The 13,966-nt window shown below is 46.9% G+C and overlaps 2 protein-coding genes across 2 annotated transcripts in view; one reads left to right on the top strand and one right to left on the bottom strand.

Moving 5' to 3' along the window:
- The first annotated feature begins 3,896 nt into the window (after positions 1-3,896).
- On the top strand, positions 3,897-13,124 carry ccr6a (chemokine (C-C motif) receptor 6a). Its single transcript, XM_070848979.1, has 2 exons — positions 3,897-3,912; positions 11,898-13,124. Exon 2 carries the CDS (start codon positions 11,913-11,915, stop codon positions 13,044-13,046), a length of 1,134 nt encoding a protein of 377 aa, XP_070705080.1. The 5' UTR covers positions 3,897-3,912; positions 11,898-11,912; the 3' UTR covers positions 13,047-13,124.
- Positions 4,032-13,966, bottom strand: part of kif26aa (kinesin family member 26Aa) — a 55,808-nt gene continuing 45,873 nt past the window's right edge. The window contains exons 17-18 of the mRNA XM_070849818.1: positions 8,867-8,911; positions 4,032-4,121 (exon numbers count right to left, since the gene is read on the bottom strand). Coding sequence (XP_070705919.1) covers positions 4,032-4,121; positions 8,867-8,911 — 135 coding nt within the window. The remainder of the gene's footprint in view (positions 4,122-8,866; positions 8,912-13,966) is intronic.

Here is a 13,966-nt window from a genome sequence, read left to right as displayed (position 1 = left end):
TAGACTGATACCGACCAATCAAAGGACGCTTCTTTATAGACTGATACCGACCAATCAAAGGACGCTTCTTTATAGACTGATACCGACCAATCAGAGGACGCTTCTTTATACAGACTGATACCGACCAATCAGAGGACGCTTCTTTACAGACTGATACCGACCAATCAGAGGACGCTTCTTTACAGACTGATACCGACCAATCAGAGGACGCTTCTTTATAGACTGATACCGACCAATCAAAGGACGCTTCTTTATACAGACTGATACCGACCAATCAAAGGACGCTTCTTTATACAGACTGATACCGACCAATCAGAGGACGCTTCTTTATACAGACTGATACCGACCAATCAGAGGACGCTTCTTTACAGACTGATACCGACCAATCAGAGGACGCTTCTTTATAGACTGATACCGACCAATCAGAGGACGCTTCTTTATAGACTGATACCGACCAATCAGAGGACGCTTCTTTATACAGACTGATACCGACCAATCAGAGGACGCTTCTTTATACAGACTGATACCGACCAATCAGAGGACGCTTCTTTATACAGACTGATACCGACCAATCAGAGGACGCTTCTTTATACAGACTGATACCGACCAATCAGAGGACGCTTCTTTATACAGACTGATACCGACCAATCAGAGGACGCTTCTTTATACAGACTGATACCGACCAATCAGAGGACGCTTCTTTATAGACTGATACCGACCAATCAGAGGACGCTTCTTTATACAGACTGATACCGACCAATCAAAGGACGCTTCTTTATAGACTGATACCGACCAATCAAAGGACGCTTCTTTATACAGACTGATACCGACCAATCAGAGGACGCTTCTTTACAGACTGATACCGACCAATCAGAGGACGCTTCTTTACAGACTGATACCGACCAATCAGAGGACGCTTCTTTATACAGACTGATACCGACCAATCAAAGGACGCTTCTTTATAGACTGATACCGACCAATCAGAGGACGCTTCTTTATACAGACTGATACCGACCAATCAAAGGACGCTTCTTTATACAGACTGATACCGACCAATCAGAGGACGCTTCTTTACAGACTGATACCGACCAATCAGAGGACGCTTCTTTACACAGACTGATACCGACCAATCAGAGGACGCTTCTTTACACAGACTGATACCGACCAATCAGAGGACGCTTCTTTACACAGACTGATACCGACCAATCAGAGGACGCTTCTTTATACAGACTGATACCGACCAATCAGAGGACGCTTCTTTATAGACTGATACCGACCAATCAAAGGACGCTTCTTTACAGACTGATACCGACCAATCAGAGGACGCTTCTTTATACAGACTGATACCGACCAATCAGAGGACGCTTCTTTATACAGACTGATACCGACCAATCAAAGGACGCTTCTTTATAGACTGATACCGACCAATCAGAGGACGCTTCTTTATAGACTGATACCGACCAATCAGAGGACGCTTCTTTACACAGACTGATACCGACCAATCAGAGGACGCTTCTTTATAGACTGATACCGACCAATCAGAGGACGCTTCTTTACACAGACTGATACCGACCAATCAGAGGACGCTTCTTTATACAGACTGATACCGACCAATCAGAGGACGCTTCTTTATAGACTGATACCGACCAATCAGAGGACGCTTCTTTATAGACTGATACCGACCAATCAGAGGACGCTTCTTTATAGACTGATACCGACCAATCAGAGGACGCTTCTTTATAGACTGATACCGACCAATCAGAGGACGCTTCTTTACAGACTGATACCGACCAATCAGAGGACGCTTCTTTACAGACTGATACCGACCAATCAGAGGACGCTTCTTTACAGACTGATACCGACCAATCAGAGGACGCTTCTTTATAGACTGATACCGACCAATCAGAGGACGCTTCTTTACAGACTGATACCGACCAATCAGAGGACGCTTCTTTATAGACTGATACCGACCAATCAGAGGACGCTTCTTTATACAGACTGATACCGACCAATCAGAGGACGCTTCTTTACACAGACTGATACCGACCAATCAAAGGACGCTTCTTTATAGACTGATACCGACCAATCAAAGGACGCTTCTTTATAGACTGATACCGACCAATCAGAGGACGCTTCTTTATAGACTGATACCGACCAATCAGAGGACGCTTCTTTACAGACTGATACCGACCAATCAGAGGACGCTTCTTTATACAGACTGATACCGACCAATCAGAGGACGCTTCTTTACAGACTGATACCGACCAATCAGAGGACGCTTCTTTATAGACTGATACCGACCAATCAGAGGACGCTTCTTTATAGACTGATACCGACCAATCAGAGGACGCTTCTTTATACAGACTGATACCGACCAATCAGAGGACGCTTCTTTATAGACTGATACCGACCAATCAAAGGACGCTTCTTTACAGACTGATACCGACCAATCAGAGGACGCTTCTTTATACAGACTGATACCGACCAATCAGAGGACGCTTCTTTATACAGACTGATACCGACCAATCAGAGGACGCTTCTTTACAGACTGATACCAAACATTCAACATAGACTCATAAAAGTCTGGTTGTTATTAATAACAGGTCAGACTCAGACTCAATTTGTTGTAATAAAGCCAATGAATTTCTTCGTTATCAAACATTAAACAGACAGGATTCACACAGGAAACATGTTTTAGACGTCTCAGGTCAGCAGGTAAACGAGCCTCCACAAAGCTCCAGATGAGCTGTTGTAGAGCTTCATGCTTCCTCTCTCTGAGTTTAAGGTGGAAATGGAAGTAAAGTGTTGCTCAAAATGATATTTCTATGTTTAGTGGTTGTTTGTTTGCAGCTGTAGAGTCTGACGAGAAGGATTTCTGTCCTGAACCAGGACTTTTCACTCAAAAACTGAAAGATGCTTTTGACTCTTTGAAAAGTTAAAGGCCAAAACGTCTCCCACGGGAAGATTTAAGACTAAAGGTCTTTTATGTCGGACTGCTCCTTTATTCTCGTCTGAAACAGTTAAGGAAGTGAAGTTTGCCGAATCAGCTGTTGTCACTTCCTGTTCTCTCACCATGACACACACTCGTTGCATAGAATAAATGTGTATTCTTGTGTTACTGACTCAGTGGGGACCGTTCTGTGTCAGCAGACTTGTGGGGACACTGTTTAGTGGGGCAGTTTTTCTGGACCCCCACCAGGAGAACAATGATGCTTGTTATTGATAAAACTAAAAGTGTTTGTTGGTGACTGTTAATGTCAGGGATGTGTTAGTGTTCTTCAGTTACAGTGCACGGTGTGTGTGTGTGTGTGTGTGTGTGTGTGTGTGTGTGTGTGTGTGAGTGCTTCTATTACAGATCACACACACATAGATTAAATGTGTGTGTTCAGGTATTACTGACTTAGTGGGGACAGAGTGTTTTAAGCTGACTCGTGGGACACGGTGTCGTGTTTGTTGGGGATTGCTGAGGTTGGTGTTCTTCAGTTCCAGTACACACTGTGTAGGGGAAGTCCCCACAAAGGTCGAGACACATACTGTGTGTGTGTGTTCTCGTAATATGTCTTAGTGGGGACGGTTTCTCTGGACCTGGTTTGGAGAGAGAATATTTTTCTAAACCATGATGTTACTGATTAAATTAGAAGGGGGGAGGGAGGAGGGAGGAGGGGGGAGGAGGGGGGAGGAGGAGGGAGGAGGGGGGGGGGGGTGTTTGAATTAGCTCACGCACACGTTTCTGATTTATCAGCGGTGTGTTTTCAGTGTGTTTTATTGATGTCGTGCAGCCGCCTCGTCTCCACCTCATCATCATCATCATCCTCCTCACCTGTGAGCAGCAGCAGCAGCAGCAGCAGCAGCAGCAGCAGCAGCAGCAGCAGCAGCAGCAGCAGCAGTAACAGTATCAGCAGCCTTCAGACTGTGAGTTCAGCTATTTATTCACAGATTCCAGTTTCCAGACCTTTGTGCTCTGACTCTGTTCGCCCGTCTGAGGAACTCTGCTGTGAAATGTTTTAAATCCAGATGAAGTCAGACGTTGTTCAGATTTTCTTCTTCTTCTTCTTCTTCTTCTTCTTCTTCTTCTTCTTCTTCTTCTTCTTCTTCTTCTTCTGTGTCAGTGAGCTGAGACGCTGACAGATGATGTAAGATAACATTAGTGTCTGTGTCTGGAAGACCATCATTTAACGACATGAGGTCATTAAACTACGACTGCTTTTAACAAACTAGTTAGTCAGTGTGTCAGTGTGTAGTGGAGGTCTATAGTGTGTGTGTGCTAGTTAGTCAGTGTGTTAGTGTGTAGTGGAGGTCTATAGTGTGTGTGTGCTAGTTAGTCAGTGTGTCAGTGTGTAGTGGAGGTCTATAGTGTGTGTGTGCTAGTTAGTCAGTGTGTCAGTGTGTAGTGGAGGTCTATAGTGTGTGTGTGTGTGCTAGTTAGTCAGTGTGTAGTGGAGGTCTATAGTGTGTGTGTGTGTGTGCTAGTTAGTCAGTGTGTCAGTGTGTAGTGGAGGTCTATAGTGTGTGTGTGTGTGTGTGTGTGTGTGTGCTAGTTAGTCAGTGTGTAGTGGAGGTCTATAGTGTGTGTGTGCTAGTTAGTCAGTGTGTTAGTGTGTAGTGGAGGTCTATAGTGTGTGTGTGTGTGTGTGTGTGTTAGTTAGTCAGTGTGTAGTGGAGGTCTATAGTGTGTGTGTGTGTGTGTGTGTGTGTGTGTGTGTGTGTGTGTGTGTGTGTGCTAGTTAGTTAGTGTGTAGTGGAGGTCTATAGTGTGTGTGTGTGTGTGTGTGTGTGTGTGTGCTAGTTAGTCAGTGTGTAGTGGAGGTCTATTGTGTGTGTGTGTGTGTGTGTGTGTGTGCTAGTTAGTCAGTGTGTAGTGGAGGTCTATAGTGTGTGTGTGCTAGTTAGTCAGTGTGTTAGTGTGTAGTGGAGGTCTATAGTGTGTGTGTGTGTGTGTGTGTGTGTGTTAGTTAGTCAGTGTGTAGTGGAGGTCTATAGTGTGTGTGTGTGTGTGTGTGTGTTAGTTAGTCAGTGTGTAGTGGAGGTCTATAGTGTGTGTGTGTGTGTGTGCTAGTTAGTCAGTGTGTTAGTGTGTAGTGGAGGTCTATAGTGTGTGTGTGTGTGCTAGTTAGTCAGTGTGTCAGTGTGTAGTGGAGGTCTATAGTGTGTGTGTGTGTGTGTGTGTGCTAGTTAGTCAGTGTGTTAGTGTGTAGTGGAGGTCTATAGTGTGTGTGTGTGTGCTAGTTAGTCAGTGTGTCAGTGTGTAGTGGAGGTCTATAGTGTGTGTGTGTGTGTGTGTGTGTGTGTGTGTGTGTGCTAGTTAGTCAGTGTGTAGTGGAGGTCTATAGTGTGTGTGTGTGTGTGTGTGTGTGTGTGCTAGTTAGTCAGTGTGTTAGTGTGTAGTGGAGGTCTATAGTGTGTGTGTGTGTGTGTGTGCTAGTTAGTCAGTGTGTCAGTGTGTAGTGGAGGTCTATAGTGTGTGTGTGTGTGTGTGTGTGTGTGTGTGTGTGTGCTAGTTAGTTAGTGTGTAGTGGAGGTCTATAGTGTGTGTGTGTGTGTGTGTGTGTGTGTGTGTGTGTGCTAGTTAGTCAGTGTGTAGTGGAGGTCTATTGTGTGTGTGTGTGTGTGTGTGCTAGTTAGTCAGTGTGTAGTGGAGGTCTATAGTGTGTGTGTGCTAGTTAGTCAGTGTGTTAGTGTGTAGTGGAGGTCTATAGTGTGTGTGTGTGTGTGTGTGTGTGTTAGTTAGTCAGTGTGTAGTGGAGGTCTATAGTGTGTGTGTGTGTGTGTGTGTGTGTGTGTGTGTGCTAGTTAGTCAGTGTGTTAGTGTGTAGTGGAGGTCTATAGTGTGTGTGTGTTAGTTAGTCAGTGTGTCAGTGTATAGTGGAGGTCTATAGTGTGTGTGTGTGCTAGTTAGTCAGTGTGTCAGTGTGTAGTGGAGGTCTATAGTGTGTGTGTGTGTGTGTGTGTGCTAGTTAGTCAGTGTGTCAGTGTGTAGTGGAGGTCTATAGTGTGTGTGTGTGTGCTAGTTAGTCAGTGTGTCAGTGTGTAGTGGAGGTCTATAGTGTGTGTGTGTGCTAGTTAGTCAGTGTGTTAGTGTGTAGTGGAGGTCTATAGTGTGTGTGTGCTAGTTAGTCAGTGTGTCAGTGTGTAGTTGAGGTCTATAGTGTGTGTGTGCTAGTTAGTCAGTGTGTCAGTGTGTAGTGGAGGTCTATAGTGTGTGTGTGCTAGTTAGTCAGTGTGTCAGTGTGTAGTGGAGGTCTATAGTGTGTGTGTGCTAGTTAGTCAGTGTGTCAGTGTGTAGTTGAGGTCTATAGTGTGTGTGTGCTAGTTAGTCAGTGTGTCAGTGTGTAGTGGAGGTCTATAGTGTGTGTGTGTGTGTGCTAGTTAGTCAGTGTGTCAGTGTGTAGTGGAGGTCTATAGTGTGTGTGTGCTAGTTAGTCAGTGTGTTAGTGTGTAGTGGAGGTCTATAGTGTGTGTGTGTGTGCTAGTTAGTCAGTGTGTCAGTGTGTAGTGGAGGTCTATAGTGTGTGTGTGCTAGTTAGTCAGTGTGTCAGTGTGTAGTGGAGGTCTATAGTGTGTGTGTGTGTGCTAGTTAGTCAGTGTGTTAGTGTGTAGTGGAGGTCTATAGTGTGTGTGTGCTAGTTAGTCAGTGTGTTAGTGTGTAGTGGAGGTCTATAGTGTGTGTGTGTGTGTGTGTGTGTGTGCTAGTTAGTCAGTGTGTCAGTGTGTAGTGGAGGTCTATAGTGTGTGTGTGTGTGTGTGTGTGTGCGCTAGTTAGTCAGTGTGTCAGTGTGTAGTGGAGGTCTATAGTGTGTGTGTGTGTGTGTGTGTGTGTGTGTGTGTGCTAGTTAGTCAGTGTGTCAGTGTGTAGTGGAGGTCTATAGTGTGTGTGTGTGTGTGTGTGTGTGTGTGTGTGTGCTAGTTAGTCAGTGTGTCAGTGTGTAGTGGAGGTCTATAGTGTGTGTGTGTGTGTGTGTGTGTGTGTGCTAGTTAGTCAGTGTGTAGTGGAGGTCTATAGTGTGTGTGTGCTAGTTAGTCAGTGTGTTAGTGTGTAGTGGAGGTCTATAGTGTGTGTGTGTGTTAGTCAGTGTGTCAGTGTGTAGTGGAGGTCTATAGTGTGTGTGTGTGTGTGTTAGTTAGTCAGTGTGTAGTGGAGGTCTATAGTGTGTGTGTGTGTGTGTGCTAGTTAGTCAGTGTGTCAGTGTGTAGTGGAGGTCTATAGTGTGTGTGTGTGTGTGCTAGTTAGTCAGTGTGTTAGTGTGTAGTGGAGGTCTATAGTGTGTGTGTGTGTGTGTGTGTGTGTGTGTGTGTGTGTGCTAGTTAGTCAGTGTGTCAGTGTTTAGTGGAGGTCTATAGTGTGTGTGTGTGTGTGTGTGTGCTAGTTAGTCAGTGTGTTAGTGTGTAGTGGAGGTCTATAGTGTGTGTGTGCTAGTTAGTCAGTGTGTTAGTGTGTAGTGGAGGTCTATAGTGTGTGTGTGCTAGTTAGTCAGTGTGTTAGTGTGTAGTGGAGGTCTATAGTGTGTGTGTGTGTGTGTGTGTGTGTGTGTGTGCTAGTTAGTCAGTGTGTCAGTGTGTAGTGGAGGTCTATAGTGTGTGTGTGTGTGTGTGTGTGTGTGTTAGTTAGTCAGTGTGTCAGTGTGTAGTGGAGGTCTATAGTGTGTGTGTGTTAGTTAGTCAGTGTGTTAGTGTGTAGTGGAGGTCTATAGTGTGTGTGTGCTAGTTAGTCAGTGTGTCAGTGTGTAGTGGAGGTCTATAGTGTGTGTGTGCTAGTTAGTCAGTGTGTTAGTGTGTAGTGGAGGTCTATAGTGTGTGTGTGTTAGTTAGTCAGTGTGTCAGTGTGTAGTGGAGGTCTATAGTGTGTGTGTGCTAGTTAGTCAGTGTGTCAGTGTGTAGTGGAGGTCTATAGTGTGTGTGCTAGTTAGTCAGTGTGTCAGTGTGTAGTGGAGGTCTATAGTGTGTGTGTGCTAGTTAGTCAGTGTGTCAGTGTGTAGTGGAGGTCTATAGTGTGTGTGCTAGTTAGTCAGTGTGTCAGTGTGTAGTGGAGGTCTATAGTGTGTGTGTGCTAGTTAGTCAGTGTGTCAGTGTGTAGTGGAGGTCTATAGTGTGTGTGTGTTAGTCAGTGTGTCAGTGTGTAGTGGAGGTCTATAGTGTGTGTGTGTGTTAGTCAGTGTGTCAGTGTGTAGTGGAGGTCTATAGTGTGTGTGCTAGTTAGTCAGTGTGTCAGTGTGTAGTGGAGGTCTATAGTGTGTGTGTGCTAGTTAGTCAGTGTGTCAGTGTGTAGTGGAGGTCTATAGTGTGTGTGTGCTAGTTAGTCAGTGTGTCAGTGTGTAGTGGAGGTCTATAGTGTGTGTGTGTGTGTGTTAGTCAGTGTGTCAGTGTGTAGTGGAGGTCTATAGTGTGTGTGTGTGTGCTAGTTAGTCAGTGTGTCAGTGTGTAGTGGAGGTCTATAGTGTGTGTGTGTGTTAGTCAGTGTGTCAGTGTGTAGTGGAGGTCTATAGTGTGTGTGTGTGTGCTAGTTAGTCAGTGTGTCAGTGTGTAGTGGAGGTCTATAGTGTGTGTGTGTGTTAGTCAGTGTGTCAGTGTGTAGTGGAGGTCTATAGTGTGTGTGATCAGCATGTTTCCTGTCTTTGTTCAGTCTCTTCTGATGGAACAACATGTTGCTGTATCTGGTTTCCTGCCTTATAAAGAGAGCAAATATCTTCCTGCACTACTTTTCTGAGCTGGCTGTTAGTCTGTAGATGATTTGAATCCTAAATATTAACCTTAAACATGATTAACAGGATTCAGATTCATCCCCACAACCACCTGCTGCAGCATCAGAGGAGCTTTAAACGGCCAGGAGAGAGTTTCAGTCACAATGATCAATAATAATGAGCTCTTTCACTGCTGATGAGGAACCAGTGCTGTCACCTGCTGCAGCGTCCTGTGGCTCCAACTTAATGAGATGCAAATGAATAGCAGAGCTGGAGCCATGTGAGCGTGATGAGTCCACGTGACGTAGAGTCAAACTGCCCTTTAAATACAAAGCAGCTGTTCTGTGCTAGTTTGTTATATTTATAAATGCAGATCCTCCTTCATGAGCGACTGAAACCAGACCTCACAGACATGAAACAGATTCAGACTGACGTCCAAGAGAGGCTGCAGATCTCAGTGATCCACTGATCACATCCAGGGGTTCGTCCTCTGCAGACAGGAGCTGCTGTCTGAACATCCAGGGGTTGTGTGTGTGTGTGTGTGTGTGTGTGACACAGAGGGGTGAACACACACCTCACACAGGTGAACTAGAACAGGACTTTACATGATACCTGATTCAGACCTCAGACTTCAGTGTCCACTGAGGTTGTTTGTTTGACATTTGTCAGACGGGAAGTCGGAGGGCCACACCGAGCGGCTGCGGTCCAGTTTGATGTCCAGGAAGCAGAAGTAGAGAGCAGGAACATGAGGCGTTTGAGGAACTGTCGTCTTATTTCTCTTTACAGCCGTTTGTTTCTGTGCAGCCTGACGGACGAGGCTCGGGCCGACATCACCGAGGAAACCGGACTGATGCATTCAGATGCTGCTGGAAGTTGTTCGGTGTGTTCAGTAGCTTTTACGTCATCACGTAAAAACAACCTGCAGATGTTTTTTATCCCTCGGAGCCTTTCAGCGTCGTGCTGATAAATAAAGTTTCTAACTGATGCTAACGGCTACAAGCTAACGCCACATTACATTTCACACAGGATTCTATTTTACTGTGAGACTCTGGTGTGTTAAAGGGTCCGTTTGAGTCCAACTGGTCTCTGACTCAGACTGTCTCACTTCAAAACTGTGAATTTTTCCTTTAATCAAAGCAGGAAAAGAAGCATTTGGATGACTCTGATGAATCTGGTGACTCTGATGACTCTGGTGACTGATGACTCTGATGAATCTGATGAATCTGATTACTCTGATTACTCTGATGACTCTGGTGACTCTGGTGACTCTGATGACTCTGATGAATCTGATTACTCTGGTGACTCTGATGAATCTGATTACTCTGATGACTCTGGTGACTCTGATGACTCTGATGAATCTGATTACTCTGGTGACTCTGATTACTCTGATGACTCTGGTGACTCTGGTGACTCTGATGACTCTGATGAATCTGATTACTCTGGTGACTCTGATGAATCTGATTACTCTGATGACTCTGGTGAATCTGATTACTCTGGTGACTCTGATGAATCTGATTACTCTGATGACTGGTGACTCTGATGAATCTGATTACTCTGATGACTCTGGTGAATCTGATTACTCTGGTGACTCTGATGAATCTGATTACTCTGATGACTCTGATGATCTGATTACTCTGGTGACTCTGATGAATCTGATTACTCTGATGACTCTGGTGACTGATGAATCTGATTACTCTGATGACTCTGGTGACTGATGAATCTGATTACTCTGATGACTCTGGTGACTGATGAATCTGATTACTCTGATGACTCTGGTGACTGATGAATCTGATTACTCTGATGACTCTGGTGACTCTGATGAATCTGATTACTCTGATGAATCTGATGACTCTGATGACTGATGAATCTGATGACTCTGATGAATCTGATGACTCTGATGACTGATTACTCTGGTGACTGATGAATCTGATTACTCTGATGAATCTGATTACTCTGATGAATCTGATTACTCTGGTTACTCTGATGAATCTGATGACTCTGATGAATCTGATTACTCTGATGACTGATGAATCTGATGACTCTGATGAATCTGATGAATCTGATTACTCTGGTGACTGATGAATCTGATTACTCTGGTTACTCTGATGAATCTGGTGACTCTGGTGACTCTGATGACTCTGGTGACTCTGATGAATCTGATGACAGATCTGTTTGCTCCTGTTAAATCAAACAGAATCCGTAGTAATGAACAGTTAAACCGAAGGCTGTTCTTTCTTATCTTCAGTACCCAGACTTCATGCCTGCAGTCTGGGCTTTGAATCCCATCAGACGTGCTCTGATGTGACCTGTAGGTCCAAACGTGAATGTTTTCTTAATCTGAAGCTCCAGATCATAGAGGAAGAGACGACGGCCGCAGGTTAAACCTTCGCAGCCGCCGCTGATCTCTGATCGCTTTGTCCTTCTGGATGTGAACATTTAAAGGGCCGGACCAGATTATTTTCCTCCCACTGGCCTGAAATCATGACAGAGTCCAGCGGCACTTTGGTGTTTTCAGGAGGATGAAGCGTTGCTGCCGACGGGCCTGTGATCGTGAGGCTGGTTTCCTGAGCAGATGTTTGGCTGCAAAGCGACACAGAATGAAACCACACATTACATATGAACTGGGGCACCGAGTGCTTCCCACCCTTTTCTGACCTCTTTTATTTCTGCAAACTTCCTCTGAGTGTTCAGACACCTGAGAGCAAACGCTCACTCCTTCACCGCCACAGTCGACCACAGCTGGAACTCTTTTACCAGCAGAAGCTCCTGTTACGCCATCAGCCGAGCACCACGCCGCCGCTGTGCCACTTTCACATCATTTACATGCCTCATTTCTTTCATGGCTCTTACTGCGAGGGGGGGTCAGAGCGAAAAACAGCCCCCGTGTCCTGAATTTACTCCATAAAGTGTCATGCACATCGTACAGGACCAGTTCACTAGTTTGTATATATGTCATTCTGCTGTTTTCACACGGAACAGGATGAAATCTGTGATAAAAACAGTCCGAGGGATTAAACATGTGGCAGAAAATACATTTAAAATATGGTGCAGGTGAAGATTCTGTGCTAACAAGCTAGCAGAGTGTTTATGCTAAGCTAAGCTAAGCTAACCGTTCATCAGTCTGAACATGATGCTGAATGTCCTCATCCTCTGGCTGCTACTGTTCCTTTGATTGGTTTTAAACAGCAGCAACACTCATTCATGTTCTGTCTTTATTTGCAGGAGAAGAAGAAGAAGATGAATTACTCAGAGAACGGACCGATCAACCAATCAGACTACAACTTCACTGACTACGACCTGGTCCCACCCTGTACCCACCAGAACAACCACAGCGTGGAGCTGGTGGTCGGCCCGTACATCCACTCCATCATCTGCATCCTGGGCTTCTTGGGAAACAGCCTGGTGATCGTCACCTACGCCTTCTACAAGAGGACCAAGTCCATGACCGACGTCTACCTGCTCAACGTCGCCATCGCAGACCTGCTGTTTGTGGCGTCGCTGCCGCTCATCGTCTACAACGAGCTGTCGTGGTGGTCGATGGGGCCGGTGGCCTGCAAGCTGCTGCGCGGCTCCTACAGCGTGAACCTGTACAGCGGCATGCTGCTGCTCGCCTGCATCAGCACCGACCGCTACATCGCCATCGTCCAGGCGCGCCGCAGCTTCAGGCTGCGCTCGCTGCCGTACAGCCGCGCCATCTGCACCGTCGTGTGGGTCTCCGCCCTCCTGCTGTCCGTCCCCTCCTTCTACTTCTACAACTGGTACCAGCCGTCCCACATCAAGGACTCCTTCATGGACGAGGACGAGAAGAATCAGACCTCCGAGTCTCCACAGTACGTCTGCGAGTTCAAGTCCACGGACGCCACCATGGCGTGGAGGACGAAGGTGGCCATCCCCGGCACCCAGCTGGCCGTGGGCTTCTTCCTGCCGCTGCTCGTGATGGTCTTCTGCTACGCCGCCATCATCGTCACCCTGCTGAGAGCCAAAAACTTCCAGCGGCACAAGGCGGTGCGGGTGGTGCTGGCCGTGGTGGCGGTGTTCATCATCTGCCACCTGCCCTACAACATCACGTTGCTCTACGACACCGTCAACATGTTCGAGCTGCAGTCGTGCGAAGCGTCGGACACCCTGAAAACGGCCAAGACGGTGACGAAGACCATCGCCTACCTGCACTGCTGCCTGAACCCGGTGCTGTACGCCTTCGTCGGGGTGAAGTTCAGGAACCACTTCAGGATGATCGTCCAGGACCTGTGGTGTCTGGGGAAGAGGTACATCCGCCCGCGCCGCTTGTCCAGGGTCACCTCTGAGGTGTATGTGTCCGCTCGCCGCTCGGTGGACGGATCCAGTGAGAACGGCTCCTCCTTCACCATGTGAGGACGCCCAGCAGGTCGCCTGTGCGCTTGTTGTGGATTCAAAACTTCCCTCCTGAACTCAAAGACCTGCAGAGCTCGCTGCCCTCTGGAAGTCCAGCGCTGAAGCTGTGGTTCCCAAACAACAATTCAATTCAATTCAATTTATTTGTATAGCTCAATATCACAGCAGAGTCTCATAGTGCTTTACAAAGTTCACTGAAATAAACAAGTGTAAGCGAACAAACAATCTAATAAAGAGTCCAGCAGTCGATGAGGCCAATGGATCAGTCCGGTGGATCAGTCCGGTGGATCAGTCCGAGGCATCACCTGCCCTTTATGACCCTCCTTCTTCGGGAAGGAAAAACTCAAAAAACCCAGTGGGAAAAGAGAAACCTCCGGGAGCACCACAGTGAAGGAGAGATCCAGCTCCCAAGGACGGACAGGCTGGAGCCTTGGACAGACGCACATCCATTGGCTGGTGGAGAACCACATCAGCGGGGCCAGGACCAGGATCCATAGGAACCAGAGAACCACATCAGCGGGACCAGGACCAGGATCCATAGGAACCAGGGAACCACATCAGCAGAACCAGGACCAGGATCCATAGAACCATCCATACAACAGCAAGATGACTTCATGATGCTTACGTCGGCCGGCAGGAAGTGAATCCACGTTTAGGATGTTTGAGGCATGAAAAAGTAAAAAGCTAATGTTAGCCTAGAAACGACCCCCCCCCACGGTCACATGATGTCACCATGTCGTCCCCCCCCCCCCCCCCACACAGTCACATGATGTCACCATGTCCCCCCCACGGTCACATGACGTCACCATGCACCCCCCACGGTCACATGACGTCACCATGCCCCCCCCCACGGTCACATGACGTCACCATGCGCCCCCCACGGTCACATGACGTCACCATGCCCCCCCCCCCACACACAC

This window comes from Pempheris klunzingeri, chromosome 18 (assembly GCF_042242105.1).
Source record: "Pempheris klunzingeri isolate RE-2024b chromosome 18, fPemKlu1.hap1, whole genome shotgun sequence".
Classification (NCBI taxonomy): Eukaryota; Metazoa; Chordata; class Actinopteri; order Acropomatiformes; family Pempheridae; genus Pempheris; species Pempheris klunzingeri.
This window is presented reverse-complemented; position numbering and strand designations above follow the sequence as displayed.